This window comes from Notechis scutatus, chromosome 4 (assembly GCF_049901735.1).
Source record: "Notechis scutatus isolate UNSWTSFEM ecotype Mainland chromosome 4, rNotScu1.2, whole genome shotgun sequence".
Lineage (NCBI taxonomy): Eukaryota > Metazoa > Chordata > Lepidosauria > Squamata > Elapidae > Notechis > Notechis scutatus.
This window is the reverse complement of record NC_142012.1, coordinates 68,634,685-68,656,560: the sequence shown is the minus strand read 5'-3', so window position 1 is coordinate 68,656,560 and position 21,876 is coordinate 68,634,685. Positions and strand designations below refer to the sequence as shown.

Here is a 21,876-nt window from a genome sequence, read left to right as displayed (position 1 = left end):
CTGGTGATTTGTATTCATCAAGATCAGACAGGTATTCTTTTACTATTTTTTGCTTATTTTAAATTTTATTTCTCGTCTATCAGCAATTGTTGACTGCCAGCTATTCGATTCTCACCCGCTCAAGGTTGACTCTGCCTTCCATCCTTCTGAAGTTTGTAAAATGAGGACCCAGCTTGTTGGGCAATATACTGATTCAATAAATCGCTGAAAGGTAAAGGTTCCCCTTGCACATACGTGCTAGTTGTTTCCAGCTCTAGGGGGGCGGTGCTCATCTCCGTTACAAAGCCGAAGAGCCAGCACTGTCCGAAGACATCTCTGTGGTCATGACTAAACGCCGAAGGTGCACAGAATGCTGTTACCTTCCCACCAAAGTGGTCCCTATTATTGTATTTGCATTTTTACATGCTTTCGAACTGCTAGGTTGGCAGAAGCTGGGACAAGTAATGGGAACTCACTCCGTTATGCGGTGCTAGGGATTCGAACTGCTGAACAGCCGACCTATCTGATCAACAAGCTCAGCATTTTAGCCACTGAGCCACCGTGTCCTTATAAACAGTTAATAGAGGGCTATAAAGCACTGTGAAGTGGTATGTAAATCAGTGCTATTGCTATTAGCATTTCTCTCACTGCCTGCATACATAGCTTTTAAAAACAGTAAATGTAAGAAATTGTATGGAGATATTATAAACAATGTTATAAACAATGTCTAATAATTTCAGTCATGTTAGATGTGGCTGCTGAGACTAGTCTTAGTTGCATGTGGCTATATAATATACAGTAATAAACACCATAAATAATTGTTGAAAAAAAACCATGGTGTTGATTTGCCATCTTATACATTATTTTATCTGTACATACACTCTGGTTTTTTTATGCCGTGAGCTATCCAAGAAGCAACTGGAATTCTAATTGAATGAATTAATGAGTGAGTGAGTGAATGACTACGATGACCAGATAAAATGAAATAATAAGAATATGCATTAATCAAGAAATGGACAATATGAAGAAGCAGTAATCAAGAAGTAGGAATGGCAATATCACTTAGACTTATATACCACTTCACAGTGCTCTACATCCTTCTCTAATGGTTTACAGAGTCATCATATTGGCCCCAACAATCTAGCTCCTCATTTTACTAACCTTGGAAGGATGGAAGGCTGAGTCAACCTTGAGCTGGTCAGAATCTAACTGCTGGCAGCTGACAGAATTAGCCTGCAATACTGCATTCTAACCGGTGCTCCACCACAGCTTTTATTGCAGTATTTTGACTCAATTAAAACCACTATATTTAAATACAATAAGCAACGAATGGATGCAGTACTAGCAAAAACAGTACCAGCAAAATCATCTAATATATTTGTGATCTAATTTCTAAGACACATTGAAGCTATTAGCTGAATTCTCCTGTGCTTGGTAAAGTGTTTGTACCATAAATAAGAGGCCAATGTATTTAAGTTTATTAAGAACTACTCTTTTAGTGAGGTATTTAATCAAGTAGCTTTCATTCAAAATAAATATCTAAACCAAAATATCTACAACCTTGTTTCTGCTTGGTACAATTTGAATAATATATAATGACTGGAATTAAAATTAATAAAATAAATACTCGAAACATACTCCAATTGAATTCAACTGATCATGTTTATGCAATGCAAGTAGTCCTCAATTTATGGCCAAACTAGGATCAGAATTTCCATACTAAGAAAAACAGTTATTAAGTGAGCCTGATTTTATGCTCTTTTTTGTTATGATTATTAAGCTAATTACTGTTAAGTGAATCATCGGTCAAGCAAACATGGCTTTCCCCATTTACTTTGCTTGTAGAAAGCCAACTGGGAAGGTTGAAATGCTGACTCCGGAATCCAGCAACTATCATAAATACAACAAATTAATTGCAAAGTATCCAAATTTTGATCATGTGACTCTGCAACAGCGAGATACTACAACAATTATAAGTATGAAGACCGGCTGCAAGTCATTTTTCCAGTTCAATTGTAACTTTCTACAGTCGCGAAACAAATGGTTCCCGGACGACAACCGACACAGCATTTCAGTAATATGATTGCAATGGCAATTTGGTTTAAGGTTTAAGAGTGCTATATTGAAATAGCAACATGTAAATGAGACTGCATAAAACAATATAACTATGTTAAATTAGTTTGAAAATAGGAATGTGCATATTTGATGACTTACCTAAAATACAGGATAGTTTTACATTTTTTTCTACATTAAAAATACATTTTTCTATTATTTGTTCTTGTAAGGCCCTACTTTAAATTCACTTGAGTACATATTTTTTTTAAACACAGAAATGTTCAGGTTTTTTGAAAGCTACACTGATGCTTTGGAAAATCAAAACGGGTTTCCAAACATATCAACAGACATCTTTGTGATGTCTCCTGTGGATGATGGTTGCTCCACATCTTCCTCAGAGGCCTTGAGGGAGAATGAAAGCATTCCTGGCATCTCCAGTATTGCTGAACCTGAATGCCAGCAGAACATGGCTTGGCTGGGGAGAGCTCGCAGGCCAATGATAAAGAGGGGGAGGAGCTGCCAGCCACGGTAGATGCTAGAGCATGCATTGAAGAGAGGCGGAGATCTGCCAAATTGATGGGGAAAAGGCCCTGCCCCTCTTAATGGGCTGCACCAGGAGGGGCTATTTAGTAGCGCAGGCAGAGAGAGGCATTGCTGGAAGCAAGGTGTGTGGGTTGTGGCCAGATAGTTAACTTGTGTTTCTGGGGCTCTACAGGTCGTTAATTTAATTCAGTTGCAGAGAGCATCCATGTTCGTGTTTGGAGCAGCCGGTTATCTGTCGGGTGGACTAATTGGCCATTGCCTGGATGGTTAGTCTGGAACTTGTTTGTGGCTGGCTTCTGAAAACCACCCCTGAACTCTTGCTTGGACAATTCCTGTGACTTCTCCTTTGCAAACTGTGAAACCAGACCACTGGACTTGTTGACAAACCTCAGTGGACCTTGGTGGGGATTTTGGCTTTTTATTTTTGGAACCTACCCAGGCAAAACCTTTATTTCCAAGACTGTTTTTGGTTTGGCTGTAAGTTTGTTTTGCTTTTGGTTATCTACTTGGTTGTGAGCCAATTACTGTGTTTGAAAGGGGTTAACTGAAAACCTGAAATATAACTATTGGGGGAAAATACTGAATAAAGCTCTCTACACCAACGCTGACATGTGGGTGAGTGGGGGCAACACAATCTTTTACTCAATACTTTATCATGAAAATGTTAGGGATAACATTGTTTACCCTAACTGGTTTGGGTAAAAATAATAAATAAGGTATCATGGTTTGTTAGTTAAAGTGTGTGTAACTTTAACTGCAAGAATATAATTAAGGGTGTGGTTGTAAAAGCACTATATAAGAAGCGAGGCAATTGCAGCTCGCTCTCTCTGGCTTACTGATCCCTAATTACTGGATGGATTGATGACTGCGTTCTTGCTGGAACGGGGAGAGAAAAAGGAGTGTTGATTTTTCTCAACGGAGAGAAGATAAAGATTGGACTGATTTATTGTAAGTGAACTGACATTGGCTATTCAACACGGACTTTGCAAATAGAGTATCCCCGACAAGATTAGACTGAAATTGATATATGACTAATGGACCGTTTATTTTGACTATGCTATAATTCTTAAATGGAATAAACTATATTTTTGATAGCACAAGCGTATCTGTATTTTTACTGCGTGTTAACTAGAAAACTTATCTCACACATTTACCTGTCTTCCTATCTGACTTCGCTGCACATTCTGTTTAGTTTGTTTTCCTTAACACCCATTGGGGAATCCAGGCTTAACACTGGTTATGGGCCCAGAGAGACTGCAAAGTCAGTTTAACTAGGATAAAAAACAGGTTTATGTAAAAAGTGAGATTTTGTGTTGTTACACGTTACAGTAAACAGACAGCTGTGTTTTTATCAATTATAGTTTTATATCCATATAGTGAAACATGGCACAAGTCAGTCTACAAAGTTTGTCCCTTATATCCAAGCTGGATGGAACAAACTATGTTTCATGGTCTATGAAATGTAGTCTACTTCTACGAAGAGAAGGTCTGTGGAACATAATTGAAAATCCACCAAACGTAGAGGAATGGGATTCTGAAGATGAGGAAGATAGTCAAAAGATAGAAGACTTTAAACAGAAAAATGAACAAGCTCTTTGCATCATAGGACTAACACTATCTGATCAGCAACTTGTTCATATACGCGGAGAGCAAACAGCTGTTGGGTGTTGGCAAAAACTGAAGAGGATTTATGTCCGAGATAACGTTGGTGCTCACATAAATCTAACACGGAAGCTTTTCCGCACGTATCTCCAAAAGAATGGTGATATGCTGAGTCATTTGAATACTATGAAAAGCATTTTTCAAGAACTTCATGAGAAGGAGTTAATTTTCTCTGAACTACACCAGGTCTACATAATTCTATCTTCATTAGACGAAAGTTTTGATGACTACGTAACTTCCCTTGAAATATTGCCTAAAGAAAGTCTAACTTTAACTGATATCACTGGCAGATTGATTGAAGAGGCCAGAAGAAGACTTGAAAGAGATCAGTTAAGGAGGGAGCAACCTCAAAAGGAAGATAAAGAATCTCCTACTGCATTCGCAATTAAAAAGTGTTTTAATTGTGGAGGGAGAGGACATTTTGCAAGATTTTGTAAGAAACCAAAGCGCCAGAAAGCAAGCCAGAATGCTGTAAGCCATCAAAGAAGAAATAAGAATTTTGAGTTAGCAATGTATAGTAATGAAGTTGTAAAAAATAATTTATGGGTGGTTGACAGTGGTGCGTCCCACTGTATTACAAATGATAACAAAAAATTTGTAAAAATGTCCATGAGTTCACAGCATATCTCATTGGCAAACGAATGGAAAATGAAGGCAAAAGGTGAAGGTATTGCTCATTGTTCTTGTATAAAGGAGAACATAAAAATGTTATATGTACCTCAACTTAAATTTAATTTGCTTTCAGTTAGAATGTTGGTTAGATTAGGATACATAATTACCTTTAAGGGAAATAATTGTTTAATTGAAAAAGAAGGTAAGAAAATTACTGCATCTTTAAGAGGTGACTTATATGTGTTAAATGATAATGGTTTAGAGGTGGCTAACACGGTTTATGATAATAAGAAACCTCATGATTAATGTATTCACTTGTTACACCGACGGCTAGGTCATTTAAATTTTAAAATGATTAAGAGAACTGTTCAACTATCTAAAGGAATAAGTTTGAAACCTTGTAATAAGTATTTGCAATGTTCTGCTTGTAATCAAAACAAAAGCAAAGTTATACCGGCAAATAGAGTTGATGGATTTACTACCAAAGAGCCTTTAGAGGTAGTATTTGCCGATATAATAGGTCCTAAAAAGCCAAGTGTAGGTGGTGCTAGATACATATTAAGCATTATGGACCACTATTCTAGGTATGGTTTCTGTTTTCTAATGAAGAGAAAAACTGAAACGTATACAAATTTCTTTAATTGGTTAAAATTTGCAGAGACAAAAACTAAAAAGAAATTAGTAACTCTTATAACAGATAATGGTACGGAATTTACAAATAATAAATTCCAGAGTAGACTTAGAATGGCAGGTATTCAACATAAAAAGTCTGCACCATATAGGCCTCAACATAATGCATTTATAGAGAGACGAGGCCAAACACTGCAATCAATGGGAAGAACAATGTTATCTGATTCTGGATTACCTGAAAATTTGTGGGGAGAAGCTATAATGTGTGGTAATCACATATTAAACAATGTTGTTAATTCAACAACAGGTGAATTACCATTCACACTGTGGCATGGTAGGAAACCTGATTTGAGTTATATTCACACATTTGGTGCACCAGCATGGGTGCATATCCCTACACAACTCAGGCACAAAGGACAACGTAGAGCTAAAAGATTAATTTTTGTTGGATATCAAGCAAATCATAGATCTTATAGATTCTGGGAACCAGGTACATCTAGACTATACTGCAGTGCTAGTGCACAATTCCTAGAACATATAGGATGGAATAGATTAGAGCAGGATTCAGATAATGATGTTATTATAGAACCCTACAAGAGGCAGAAAGAAAAGACTAGTTATAAGAAAAGTCCAATTAAAGAAGAAGTCCACGAAGAGCAAATAGAATCAGATCAAGAGGAAATAATTGATCAAGAAGAGATAGATAGTGAAGAACAGGAAATAAAGGAAAGTCCACCTGTAAGTCCTGTTATACCTAGACGCACAACGCGTATAACCAAACCACCTGAAAGATATCAGGCAAGTATTGTTTGCCAAGTAAATAAAGTTCCTTCTAGCATAGATGAACTTAAGATGTATCCTGCTAAGGATCAGGAGAATTGGCAAAAAGCAATGGAAAAAGAGTTAAATTCATTAAAGGAAATGAAGGTTTATGAAGAAACCAAATTACCTCCAGGAGAAAAATCCATTGGGTGCAAATGGATATTTAAAGTAAAGACTGGAAATAATGGGAAAGTAATTTATAAAGCTAGATTAGTAGCACAAGGATTTAACCAAAATACATTTGATTATGATGAAGTATTTGCACCAAATCTTAAGAATACAACTTTAAGAGCAGCTTTAGTGTGGGCAGCTAAGAATAATTATATTGTTAACCATTTAGACGTAGAAACTGCATATCTGCATGCACCATTGTAGCATACAATATATTTGAAAAAACCAATTGGTATAAATGATAATAAAGTAAATAGCAATGATTGTTGGAAACTCAAGAAGAGTTTATATGGATTGAAACAATCTGGCTATGAATGGAACCAATACATTGTGAAAGAATTAAACAATATAGGGTTTAAATCTGGTTTAGCAGATCCATGTATGTTTAAAAGAGAAAATAATGGAACAGTGTCATTATTGTTATTATTTACAGATGATATTGCTTTGATTACTAAGACCAATAATGAAGCTACTGAGATTATTTCATTATTAGCCAAAAGGATAAAATTAAAGCATTTAGGTGAAATTAAAAAGTATCTAGGATTGACAATTAATAAAACCACAAAAGGATTTAAGATATCTCAAGAGGATAAAATTTGCCAATTAATTAAATTGTATAAAATGGAACTTTGTAAGCCTGCAAAGACTCCAATGAGTCAGGAAATTTGCAAAATTGATGCTCAAAGTCCCAAATTTGATAAGACCATATATCAATCTTTGATTGGTAGCTTATCATATATAAGCAATTGGTCAAGGCCAGATATAGCTTATAGTATTAATCAACTGGCACGATTTAATAATGATCCACATCAATGTCATTGGAAGCATTAAAGAGAATTTTAAGATATCTTAAAGGAACAATGCACCATGCATTGTATCTAGAGCCAAAAGGTGATTTGAATCTTAGTGCCTATGCAGATGCAAGTTTTGCAACTGACATAAACACTAGAAAATCAACATCTGGGATGGCTATATTATTTGGTAAGACACTAATAGGGTGGAGGTCAATCAGACAACAGCATATTAGCTTGTCAACGATGGAAGCAGAATTTTCATGTCTGTCATTACTATGCACTGACTTAATTCTGTACAAACAGTTATTATTAGACATGGGTATAACTGTTAAAGAATCTATTATTGTGTACGAAGACAACCAGGCAGCTATACAATTAGCTACTAATATTGCTGTAAAGACTAGATCAAAGCATACTGATTTAAGATACTTAAATGTTAGGGAATCTGTAAAAAATGGTCTAATTAAACTTGAGTACTGCATGACTGAATAAAATATTGCAGACCAGTTTACAAAAGCTCAAGGTGTTGTAAAATTTAAAGAGAGTTGTAACAATTATGATTTAAAGGTGTCAATGGTTATATTATTGTAATATTTATTATTATTACCCAAAAGGGGAGAATGTTAGGGATAACATTGTTTACCCTAACTGGTTTGGGTAAAAATAATAAATAAGGTATCATGGTTTGTTAGTTAAAGTGTGTGTAACTTTAACTGCAAGAATGTAATTAAGGGTGTGGTTGTAAAAGCACTATATAAGAAGCGAGGCAATTGCAGCTCTCTCTCTCTGGCTTACTGATCCCTAATTACTGGATGGATTGATGACTGCGTTCTTGCTGGAACAGGGAGAGAAAAAGGAGTGTTGATTTTTCTCAACGGAGAGAAGATAAAGATTGGACTGATTTATTGTAAGTGAACTGACATTGGCTATTCAACACGGACTTTGCAAATAGAGTATCCCCGACAAGATTAGACTGAAATTGATATATGACTAATGGACCGTTTATTTTGACTATGCTATAATTCTTAAATGGAATAAACTATATTTTTGATAGCACAAGCGTATCTGTATTTTTACTGCATGTTAACTAGAAAACTTATCTCACACATTTACCTGTCTTCCTATCTGACTTCGCTGCACGTTCTGTTTAGTTTGTTTTCCTTAACACCCGTTGGGGAATCCAGGCTTAACAGAAAATTTATCCTGCATGAATGTGAGGCCTGGGTTCTGTACCAATGATACATCAAACATCTGGATAAATTTCACATGTGCACTCTGTGCTTCATCCTTGACATTTGTTTGCAAGACAGTGTCTCCAGTCTGGAGGTCCTGAATCACACAAAGTACACCAGCATTGAGTCCCTGATTATTAGAACCAAGATGCTGTGGATGTGATATATAATCAGAATGGATGACTGTATGCCTTGCTGATTGCTCTGTGGTGTGCTGGAGACTGGGAAGAGAACTCAAGGTCTTCCCAAGCAGGCCATACAAAGACACTGTGAAGAAAACTCTACACCACTGTGACATCCAACGAAGGAAACTAGAAGCTGCAACTTCTGAAAGAACCTGCTGTTGAGCCCTGGCTTTCAAGATAGGCATCAGTGGTGGGATTAAAAAACTTTTACCACCGGTTCGGTGGGTGTGGCTTCGTGGGCGCGCTTTGCGCACGTGCACACACTTTGTGTGTGCGCGCGTGCCAAACATGCATTTTGCACAGCCGCAGAGGCATTTGCACAGGTGCAGAGGCGTTCCAACTCACCTCCTGCAAGCCCGCACTCTCCTGGTAGCTTCAGCAGCTGACGCGCGGCACTCTTCTGTGCCGCACAAAGCAGCTGTGCTTCAAAAATAGAAGATAAAGATGAGTATGGGAGCCTGGGAGGATGGGTGGGTCCAACAGCAGAGCAGCGGAGAAAACTGGTTCTGTCTCCACTGCTCACCGCCACTACCAGCTCGGCAGAACCGGGCCGAACTGGTAGTATTCCACCGATAGGCACCACCACTGATAGGCACCACCAAAAAGTGATAGAAAATCATGAGCGGCATCACAGAACAGCATTGTCCCCATTGTGCTAGACAATACACTTCCAGACTGAGACTGCGCAGTCACCTTCAGGTCCACCGATGAATTGCACAACAGTAGCTTCTTGGAACCCCAAAACATTTAGCCTTCAGTTGTTAAAAGTTTATGTAAACTACATAGTATATGATATGTTCAGAAATTGATACTTACTTGCATATATCATCTTCTGGGTCCTCAAGCCCAAATCTTTCATCAAAAGTAAGTTGTATCAACATATTCTCTTCAACTGCAACTAATCGCCACACAAGTATTATGTTGCGAGGGTAAGTATAAGGAAACTTAGGGCTGTGAATACTTCCATTAGTGGATACAGTAATAACCTTCTCATGATGTGGTTCTTGCACTCCTATAAAAGAAATATAAACATACAAAAGAATAATCAATCAACTGCACAATCAAGTTATAAGATTTTCTTTGAAATCTTCTAATCTAGCATTTGAATTTATTTCTTTAAATGATAGATTGCCATGCCATACTATACATTCTCTCAAAAGGAATTCTCTCAAAGAATTGTTGGAATTATCTTAAGAAAGATGCCCAAATATTGTTTTTGGCCAAACCTTTACATACATTCTCTCAACATTTTTGTTTTTTTCTTCCTCCTTTTGTTCTTCTTTTAAATGTAGATGACTTATTGTGCAATGGTTTGATTTGGTAGCTTATCATATATAAGCAATTGGTCAAGGCCAGATATAGCTTATAGTATTAATCAACTGGCACGATTTAATAATGATCCACATCAATGTCATTGGCAAGCATTAAAGAGAATTTTAAGATATCTTAAAGGAACAATGCACCATGCATTGTATCTAGAGCCAAAAGGTGATTTGAATCTTAGTGCCTATGCAGATGCAAGTTTTGCAACTGACATAAACACTAGAAAATCAACATCTGGGATGGCTATATTATTTGGTAAGACACTAATAGGGTGGAGGTCAATCAGACAACAGCATATTAGCTTGTCAACGATGGAAGCAGAATTTTCATGTCTGTCATTACTATGCACTGACTTAATTCTGTACAAACAGTTATTATTAGACATGGGTATAACTGTTAAAGAATCTATTATTGTGTACTGAAGACAACCAGGCAGCTATACAATTAGCTACTAATATTGCTGTAAAGACTAGATCAAAGCATACTGATTTAAGATACTTAAATGTTAGAGAATCTGTAAAAAATGGTCTAATTAAACTTGAGTACTGCATGACTGAATAAAATATTGCAGACCAGTTTACAAAAGCTCAAGGTGTTGTAAAATTTAAAGAGAGTTGTAACAATTATGATTTAAAGGTGTCAATGGTTATATTATTGTAATATTTATTATTATTACCCAAAAGGGGAGAATGTTAGGGATAACATTGTTTACCCTAACTGGTTTGGGTAAAAATAATAAATAAGGTATCATGGTTTGTTAGTTAAAGTGTGTGTAACTTTAACTGCAAGAATGTAATTAAGGGTGTGGTTGTAAAAGCACTATATAAGAAGCGAGGCAATTGCAGCTCTCTCTCTCTGGCTTACTGATCCCTAATTACTGGATGGATTGATGACTGCGTTCTTGCTGGAACGGGAGAGAAAAAGGAGTGTTGATTTTTCTCAACGGAGAGAAGATAAAGATTGGACTGATTTATTGTAAGTGAACTGACATTGGCTATTCAACACGGACTTTGCAAATAGAGTATCCCGACAAGATTAGACTGAAATTGATATATGACTAATGGACCGTTTATTTTGACTATGCTATAATTCTTAAATGGAATAAACTATATTTTTGATAGCACAAGCGTATCTGTATTTTTACTGCGTGTTAACTAGAAAACTTATCTCACACATTTACCTGTCTTCCTATCTGACTTCGCTGCACATTCTGTTTTGTTTGTTTTCCTTAACACCCGTTGGGGAATCCAGGCTTAACAGAAAATTTATCCTGCATGAATGTGAGGCCTGGGTTCTGTACCAATGATACATCAAACATCTGGATAAATTTCACATGTGCACTCTGTGCTTCATCCTTGGCATTTGTTTGCAAGACAGTGTCTCCAGTCTGGAGGTCCTGAATCACACAAAGTACACCAGCATTGAGTCCCTGATTATTAGAACCAAGATGTTGTAGATGTGATATATAATCAGAATGGATGACTGTATGCCTTGCTGATTGCTCTGTGGTGTGCTGGAGACTGGGAAGAGAACTCAAGGTCTTCCCAAGCAGGCCATACAAAGACACTGTGAAGAAAAGTCTACACCACTGTGACATCCAACGAAGGAAACTAGAAGCTGCAACTTCTGAAAGAACCTGCTGTTGAGCCCTGGCTTTCAAGATAGGCATCAGTGGTGGGATTAAAAAACTTTTACCACCGGTTTGGTGGGTGTGGCTTCGTGGGCGCGCTTTGCGCACGTGCACACACTTTGTGTGTGCGCGCGTGCCAAACATGCATTTTGCACAGCCGCAGAGGCATTTGCACAGGTGCAGAGGCGTTCCAACTCACCTCCTGCAAGCCCGCACTCTCCTGGTAGCTTCAGCAGCTGACTCGCGGCACTCTTCTGTGCCGCACAAAGCAGCTGTGCTTCAAAAATAGAAGATAAAGATGAGTATGGGAGCCTGGGAGGATAGGTGGGTCCAACAGCAGAGCAGCGGAGAAAACTGGTTCTGTCTCCACCGCTCACCGCCACTACCAGCTCGGCAGAACCAGGCCGAACTGGTAGTATTCCACCGATAGGCACCACCACTGATAGGCACCACCAAAAAGTGATAGAAAATCATGAGCGGCATCACAGAACAACATCGTCCCCATTGTGCTAGACAATACACTTCCAGACTGAGACTGCGCAGTCACCTTCAGGTCCACCGATGAATTGCACAACAGTAGCTTCTTGGAACCCCAAAACATTTAGCCTTCAGTTGTTAAAAGTTTATGTAAACTACATAGTATATGATATGTTCAGAAATTGATACTTACTTGCATATATCATCTTCTGGGTCCTCAAGCCCAAATCTTTCATCAAAAGTAAGTTGTATCAACATATTCTCTTCAACTGCAACTAATCGCCACACAAGTATTATGTTGCGAGGGTAAGTATAAGGAAACTTAGGGCTGTGAATACTTCCATTAGTGGATACAGTAATAACCTTCTCATGATGTGGTTCTTGCACTCCTATAAAAGAAATATAAACATACAAAAGAATAATCAATCAACTGCACAATCAAGTTATAAGATTTTCTTTGAAATCTTCTAATCTAGCATTTGAATTTATTTCTTTAAATGATAGATTGCCATGCCATACTATACATTCTCTCAAAAGGAATTCTCTCAAAAGAATTGTTGGAATTATCTTAAGAAAGATGCCCAAATATTGTTTTTGGCCAAACCTTTACATACATTCTCTCAACATTTTTGTTTTTTTCTTCCTCCTTTTGTTCTTCTTTTAAATGTAGATGACTTATTGTGCAATGGTTTGTCATGTCTAAAAAAAATATTTGGGCATCTTTCTTAAGATAATTCCAACAATTAAATCCTTCAATGCTTTGTTTTTCTAAAAAAACCAACAACCCATGATTTGATAAACAGAATCATAGTGCAATTGTTATTAGTAGGCAGTCAATTACTAAAGTGAAAATGATGCTTATAAAGTTCAATTTTTCTATGATAGTACACTGACATCCACAATTACACACATATATAGGGGATCACTGCTTAGTGACTGCCTCATAGTGACTAACTGCAATTACAAAATGAAAAAGTAACTTTGCAAAAAATTCTCTCATATATACCCTTCACATGTCTGTAAAGCAAAGGAAAGCTGAAGAAATATCAAAAGCAGAGTAGCTGTCTCAGTTAGCACCACTTTGCTTAACAACTGAATTGCAGGTCCAAATTATAGTCCCTAAATGAAGACTACCTGCACTGTAGTTTTTAGATGGATTAGAAGTTATTTGCTTATACAACAAGTCCTCTATAATGTGTATCCATCTTTTTAAAAAAAAAGATTTAGTAAAACTTGACCCAATCTTAAGAGTAACATGTGCTTATAATTTATAAGGACACAATCCTTTATTCTAGCTACTGTGTTCCTTTTCATCTCAACAATAATAGAGATTAAAATTAAATCCTTAAATAACACTAATGAGATAGAAGTGTCCTTTCACTGAATAACGTCCTTTTCTTTCATTTATATCATACACTGGACAAGCTGTGGCCCCTTTGGGTCATGGTTTCAATGATATTTCCTTAGCTAAACAAAGAAACAAAAGGACCCACAGATGGGCAAATCAGCAGTGGCATGAGAAGTGACTTCTGAATTCCTAACAGCTTCACCATTCAATTTTCTTGTGGGAAGCTGGCAGGGAACATTGAAACCTTCCCTCCCTGTTATCCTATCATTACTTCTCTCCCTCCCTCTCTCGAATTCCTACGAGCTTTCCCAGTTACTTTGCTTGTAAGACGCTTTCAGGGGAGCTTCTGTTAGTCCGAAGCCAGCAGGCAAGCAAGCGGCTCTGCTGGGTAGGAAAGAGAGCGAGGGGATGCATAGGGGTATGGGTAGGGCATGACAGGTGCTGTGCAGGTCGGGAAGGGTATATATGGTGTGGGTGGAAAGGGTGCATGATGGGTGTATCCAAGAGGTGCTGCATGAGTTGGGTAAGGTGCAAAGGGGCAACATGAGTCAAGGATGCATGGTGATCACAAAAATAAAGAGATGCCAGGCAGGCAGGGCAGGGCATGTGGAGAAGGTGTGGGTTGGAAAGGGTGCGCGTGGGTAGATGGGAGTGCATGAGAAGTACTAGCCAGGTGAGAAACAGTGTATGGGAGGAAGCATAAATCCATAAAGGCAGGGGTGGGATTCTACCAGTTCGGACTAGTTCTATAGAACCAGATGTTACGATTTTGTGCAGTTCGGAGAACCGGCAAATCGCGCTACTGACTGGCCCCTCCCCCCTCCTGTCAGATTTCTGCTTTCTAGCTAATCTAAATCGCTGTTGTACTGCTTTGCCTTCGCCCAGGAGGCTTCCCTGAGAGGCCAGTCAGGGGTGGTATTCAGAGGGCTGGTGGGGGGAGAGAAGTGGCCTGACAGCAGAGCTGAACCTTCCTTAGGACTGAAGCTTCTATTTTTCAGTGCAGACTCAGGCAGCAGATTGCAGAAAGCTAGATCTCTGAGTGAATCTGTGATTCTGTAAGCAACTCAATCTGCTTTGCCTTATTTTGGGTAATAGTTGCTTATCTATCTATCTATCTATCTATCTATCTATCTATCTATCTATCTATCTATCTATAGATATACACACCCCCACATAACGTGAATAAACGGGATGATACCTCCCGCCTACCAGACAACTGGAAACTAGCCCTTATCAACAAACTAGTCCCAGCCACAAAAAACCAACACCGGACCCAAAACAACACATGACGCCACCACCAATCTCCCTCACCAGACTCAAACCCAAACCCACCCCATAGACGAAAGGCAACCACCATCCAGAAACCAGACCATGACTGCATCACCAGCTGCCACACACCCCGACCCCCAAACCAAGCAAACTGACACATGCCATGAACACAGAGCCAGGCCTCAAACTTGGACCAAACCAAAACCCAGAATGTCACATCACAGCCACCTGCTCAGGATATCACATCACGGAACTCAGGAGGTTACACCACAAAACCTCAGGATGTCACAACACAGGCAACGACCCAGGAGATTACAGCACAAGACCCAGGACGTCACAACAATAGAACTCAGAAGGTCATCACACAGCATATGACCCAGGTCATTACAACCCAGGAGATTACAGCACAAGACCCAGGATGTCAAAACAATAGAACTCCGAAGGTCATCACACAGCCCATTACCCAGGTCGTTACAACACAGGAGGCGGATAGACACACAGCCAATACCTCAGCCACACATGTTCTTACAAAAAAGCCAGCCAATCTACAAACATCAACTCCATCAACCAATCAAGAACTGACAACACAGCCAATCTCCCCATCAGTACATATAGGGAGACGCAGCTCTGATCACACTTTGTTCGCACAAGCACGAAGCCAAAAGCACCAACCTGAAGATGGCGAGTGGGACCTCGTCGAAACATTGCCAAGATACTCTCAATCTTACATGGGAAAAGACCCGAACGCACCAAGACCTGCATACCTGTACCCGTGAAAATCTACGAAAACAAATATACATACATACATACATACATAAATACATACATACATACATATTTTCTGAGGTTTTTGCGGGTATTTGTATGTGGATCTTTGGTTATTGGGGTTTTCTCCCGCGTAAAATTGGAAGTATCTTGGCAATGTTTTGACGAAATCTCATTCGTCATCTTCAGGCTTGTGTCTTCGGCTTTGTGCTTCTCGGAGTACAAAGAAGCACAAAGCCAAAGACATAAGCCTGAAGATGACGAATGAGATTTCGTCGAAACGTTGCCAAGATACTTCCAATTTTATGCAGGAGAAAACCCAAATAACCAAAGATACACATACACACACACACACACACACACACACACACACACACACCGTGTTTCACAGTCTTGGTCTGTGTTTATTGGTCTTGGAGTTTGCTGTGTTCTGCTTGATTGGTGTTTCTAATATCTTCTGTCTGTTTTGTGGCTGTTTTGTGACCAAGACTCCCAACCTATCAGGATGAAGAAAAAACCATTCTGGCACAGCAGCAGGCTAGCCCCAAATTTAAAATAGAAACGCTGTGAAAGTCTGACTCACATACGAACACTATACAGAAGCCTGATGATGGCAGATGAGATTCTGCCGAAACGTTGCTACAACTTTAAAAGCACAACTATAATGACGTGGGAAAATACCTGAACAAAGCTGAATACCATACATGTAAGTACCTGCGAAAACTTAAGAAAACACACACACACACGTGTGTGTGTGTAGGTCTAGGGGTGTTCAGGTCTTTTCCCATGTAAGATTTAAGAGTATCTTGGCAACGTTTGGCGAGGTCCCACTCGCCATCCTCAGGCTGGTGCTTTCGGGTTCGTGCCAGTGTAAGCAGAAAGCCGAAAGCACCAGCCTGAGGATGGTGAGTGGGACCTCCCGAAACGTCGCCAAGATACTCTTAATCTTACATGGGAAAAGACCCGAACACACCTAGACCTACATACCTGTACCTGTGAAAATCTACGAAACAAACATATATATATATATATATATATATATATATATATATATATATATATATATATATATATATATATATATATATATATACCGTGTTTCTCCAACAATACGGCCTAGCCGTTTTTTCGGAGCTAAAAAAAAATAAGGCCCGGCCTTATTATGTGAGAAACACGGTATATATATATATATAAAACCAATAATAAAATTATAACCAGCCACATGAACAAAGAGATCCAACAGACGATGAGAAAAATCTTCCAGATGCCCCAAACTATATGGCCTACCAAAAATACACAAAGAAGGCATACCTCTCAGACCCATAGTCAGCTCCAGAGGAGCACCACTACAAAACCTAGCCAAATACCTAGCAAAGCAGCTACAGCCCCATGCTGAAGCAGAAGCTTCACATGTACAAAACACATACCACCTCTTGGAAATGATCAAAGATCTACACGTGGAACAAGAAGATCTGCTTGTAAGTTTCAACGTGGTTTCACTATTCACTCAAGTCCCGATAAAAGAAACTCTTGAAATCATCAAAAATAAATACCAACCACCCAAACACCTAATGGAACTAACAGAACACTGCTTAACCAACACATATTTCATATACAAAGGACAAAGATACAAGCAAATTGAAGGACCCCGTATGGGATCACCACTGTCACCCGTCATTGCAAACCTGTTCATGGAAGAATTTGAATCCAGAGCCCTAGCCAATGCCACCCACAAACCCAAACTATGGTTAAGATACATCAATGACACATTTGTTATTTGGCCCCATGGAAAAGAAAACCTAAACAATTTCCTAACACACCTAAACAGCACACACCCCAAAATCAAATTCACCATGGAAACCGAAACAAACAAACAACTACCATTTCTAGATGTACTAATCTACAAAAAAAAAACAACAGATGGCACGCTAGGACACACCATATACCAGAAGAAAACACACACCAACTGCTACCTCAACGCCCAATCCCACCACCACCCAGCACAGATAAACTCCGTGGCCAAAACACTAATTGCCAGAACCAAACGCCTGGCAGACAAGACACACATAAGACTGAACTATGCACCCTGACTAAAGTACTGAGACAGCCAACAGCTTCCACAAAAGCAAAATCACTGGCTTGATCCACAAAAACACACTGAGACATAATGGAGACCTAGAAGATGAACAGACCTATGGAACAGCTGTCCTGCCCTACATAAGAGGTACTACAGACAAAATCAGTAAGATACTACAAAGGCATCACATCAGGACTGCCTTCAAAACAGACAGAAAAGTAGCAGCCATCCTAAGAAACCCCAAAGATAAAATTGACCTGGAAAACCAAGGCATATATGAAGTCCCATGTGCATCATGCCCTGCCACATACGTTGGACAGACCAATAGAAGAATAAGTACCCGCCTAGATGAACACAAAAATGCAGTAAAAAAGCTGGAACACACTTCCTCACTAGTTCAACACATGAAAGCCACAGGTCATAGCATCGACTTCAATGGCACCAAAACCCTAGCCACTATAGAAAACCCCAGCTACAGAATTATCAGAGAAGCCATAGAGATTGAAAAAAGACCTGAAAGCATGAATAGAAGAGATGATTCCACCAGACTGCCAATTATCTGGAAGACTGCACTCTCAAACAAAAAAATCTCCACACCACAAGCCAGGCAAACACCTGGGCACAAACAGACTCTCCCTGATACCTCCAGCTCAAACACACCCCAACCAGGCACCCAGATGAAACCTAGCTTCCTAATAAATGATAGCCGTCCGTTTACTCGGAGCCAAGCCGCACTAAAAGCCTCCAATACAGAAAACACAATGTTGCCAGCCAATCAAGACAAAAAAAGCTACAAAACAGACAGAAGATATTAGAAACACCAATCAAGCAGAACACAGCAAACTCCAAGACCAATAAACACAGACCAAGACTCCCAACCAATCAGGATGAAGAAAAAACCATTCTGGCACAGCAGTAGGCTAGCATCAAATTTAAAACAGAAGGCTGTGAAAGTCTGACTCACAGACGAACACAATACAGAAGCCTGATGATGGCAGATGAGATTCTGCTGAAACGTTGCTACAACTTTAAAAGCACAACTATAATGACGTGGGAAAATACCCGAACAAAGCTGAATACCACACACACACACACACACACACTATTTACATAAATATTTACAATATTTATGTATAAGCCACACCCACCCAGTCACATGTCCACCAAGCCACACCCACAGAACTGGTTAAGAAATTTGAATCCCACCCCTGCATAAAAGTGTATGTAGGATGTGCCGCAATAGTCAGGGAAGGCACATGGGAGATTGCAAAAGTTGATAATGGTGCGTATGGGTATGCAAGAGGTGGTTCTGGGAAGGCGCAAGTAAGGCAGAGTATGCATGGACCAGAAATGATGTGTAGGGGTTCCTTCTTCCCTGTTCCTCTTTGTTCCTCTCTCTTCTCCTTCACATTCCCTTTCCTTCCCAGTAGGCAGGCAGTGGTTGTTGCTGCAGAGCACGAAGGATTACAAGAATGGCTGGAAAATTGTCACAGAATGTTGATAATGAGGATATGTGATTGCTGCATCAGCCCAGCAACTGAGGAAACCACAAATCCCCCGAATTTCATTCCATCCAGAGTCATGGGTCCCAGATTTTGAATATATTTTGTAAGCCTTGATTTGAGGTACCTTGATTCAACAACTGTTACCCTATGATACCTTGTTTTGCCCAGTTACAAGTTATAGAAACAAGACTTTTAGTAATATATATATATAATCTGAACTGATCTAGAGTTGAGCAAGGCAGGGTTTTTTTATTATCTCATTCTCAGAATGTATGTACCGTATTTGCCGGCGTATAAGACGACTGGGCGTATAAGACGACCCCCAACATTTCCACTCAAAATATAGAGTTTGTTATATACTGCCGTATAAGACTACCCCCTCTTCCACACACCTTCCACTTTTGCACTTTTTTTTTTTTTTGATGCACTTTTCTGCTTTGGACAATTTTGAAATGAGCTAATCCAATTTTGAACCAAGAATATGCAAATAGCTATGGAGTTTAGAAATGAGTTTTAAAAATATTTTTCATTGCTTACCATTAAGCGTAAAATATGTTGTAAATAAAATGAGAACACAGGAAACGTTCTCTTCTCAATACAGCTGATCTCTCTCTCTCTCTCTCTCTCTCTCACACACACACACACACACACACACACAAAAACCCGGACACTGAAAAGGCTGCCAAGGAACAGTATATTCAATGCCTTCTCTTTAATCAAGAAACAAGGAATTCCTTAGAATCTTTTTTTTTCCCCAAGTGGCCCTCTTTAAAAAAAAAAAAAAATGGAGGTAACACTTTCATTCAAAAAGTCTTCCAGTATCTGGAGTCGCTCAGACATATTGAAGTGAGGCAGGAGAGTAAGTGAAATTTGAAATGATCCAGCTACCGTTTTCTTCCCTCCCGCCCGAAGGCCATTATCTCCACGTCAAAACGAAGGAGGGGAGGCAAAGAAGCCAAACACGCTAAAAGGATCTCTTTATTTTCCTACACAAGGTCACACCTACTTTTCCGCATTCAAAGGACAACCTCTCCTCACCACCACCACACACACACACACACCCCCAATACCCGCAAACAATGTTCTGGGCATTAATCACCATTGCTACATTAACCTGGTAAATTTATACCCTGCCTCCCCCAGTGTTGCTTTGACAGCAGGATTTCACACAGCGGGCGCTCGCTGCTCTCTTCTCCGCTCTCCACCGTTCGCACATGTTGGAAGCACCGTAAAACCTGATAACCCACCCGGGGCTCCCCATCCTTAACCTACAGCCGCCCGCATGCAAAACCTGCGTGCAAAAAGAAAAAAAAAGAAAAGTACGCCGCACGTGAGGATCTTGAATCCTCTCCTCCCCACACCGCTAAGGAAGGAAGAGGGGGAAAGGTTGCGCAGCGCGTGGCAGTGACACACACACACACACACACACGCTCCCCAGCCTCCTCCCGGCTGCAACTCAAGCTCGAAGTGGAGTCGAGTCCTCCCGGCGTATAAGACGACCCCCACTTGGAGGCATGTTTTTCAGGGCAAAAAGTCGTCTCTTATACTCAGAATGTATGTAATTTCTCTGTGCTAAAATTAGTTAGTGTAAATTTTAAGACTGTAAAATTATCTGCAGATTTAGGACCTGTAATTTATGAATGAAGAAACCTAGCTGATCTCAACTAAACGCTAAAGCAGGGATCAGACATCTTTACTATTTGAATAGAAGATTATAAAAAAAACATCCCAGGACTGTGGGACAGATTTGGAGGTCAGAAAGAAAAAAATCCAGAAGACGGCAATAACAACCTATGTTATAGCCAAGAAAACTACACAGATGTATACATGGAGGAGTTGAGCTTGATTCAAAGGAATCTTGACTTTCTTCTTAATGGAAAACTCCTCCAAGGACTGTAGTGGGTATAACAGGCCAAAAAAGAAAAAGCAATCATTTGTTTGAACTTTAATTTTTAAACTAATTTGATTAGGACTACTGCTGACTTTTTGTACTAAATATATTGATTACTGCACTGCATGAAGACTCTCCAATAATTTAATTTGTATTTTAACATCTGATGGCTGTTTTTAACACTGCAATGTAAGAAAGTATTCTGGAATTGCATAGACCTTCTATCTAGTATTAGTTGAGCAACATTCCAAATATTACGACAGAGGATCATTATAAACGAATATCTAACTAAAATAAAAAATAAACTTTTCTGTTAGCATTATTCATTATTTATAGTGGTTTACATGCTTGCCGCCTTCTTTAAATCAGAGCTACATACATCAATAAATATTAAAAGTAACAAAATAAAACACGAGCAGTAAACTATTTTCTTCCTGGGTGGGTTTGTTCCAGTTTTATTACATCGACTACTGAAAAAAAGTTTGAACTGCTTTCTGGAAAAAAACAAACCAAAACAGAAAAGTTACAACAGCACTGAAAAAAGTGCCCTAAATCAAGGATTACCTGCAACTTACACCTGGAATTGGCCTAATGCAATTTCGATAATATTGGTGTTACTCCAGAGGACCATTGCATTCTGATCAATTGCAGTTTCCAAATTGCTTTTAAGGACAACCACATATTAAATAAATTGCAGTAAAATCCAGGCATTATAAGGTCATGAGTTACTGGTGCCTGAGATTCCTTATCTAGTTTCTAAAGCTATGGGCCACCTACAGTTTTAATGGAAACCTCCAGTTGAGAAGGACCCAAGTTACAGGCCTGCTTTTTTGAGCCAACGGCTCATCATCCAGAGGTAAACATGGAAAAGTTCTGAAATAGAAAACTTCTGAATAAACACTATCT

General features: G+C 39.1%; 1 protein-coding gene across 1 annotated transcript in view; it reads right to left on the bottom strand.

The window, feature by feature from the left end:
- PDGFC (platelet derived growth factor C) overlaps positions 1 to 21,876 on the bottom strand; it is a 145,328-nt gene that overhangs the window by 46,010 nt on the left and 77,442 nt on the right. The window contains 1 exon segment of the mRNA XM_026675841.2: positions 12,309 to 12,504. Coding sequence (XP_026531626.2) covers positions 12,309 to 12,504 — 196 coding nt within the window.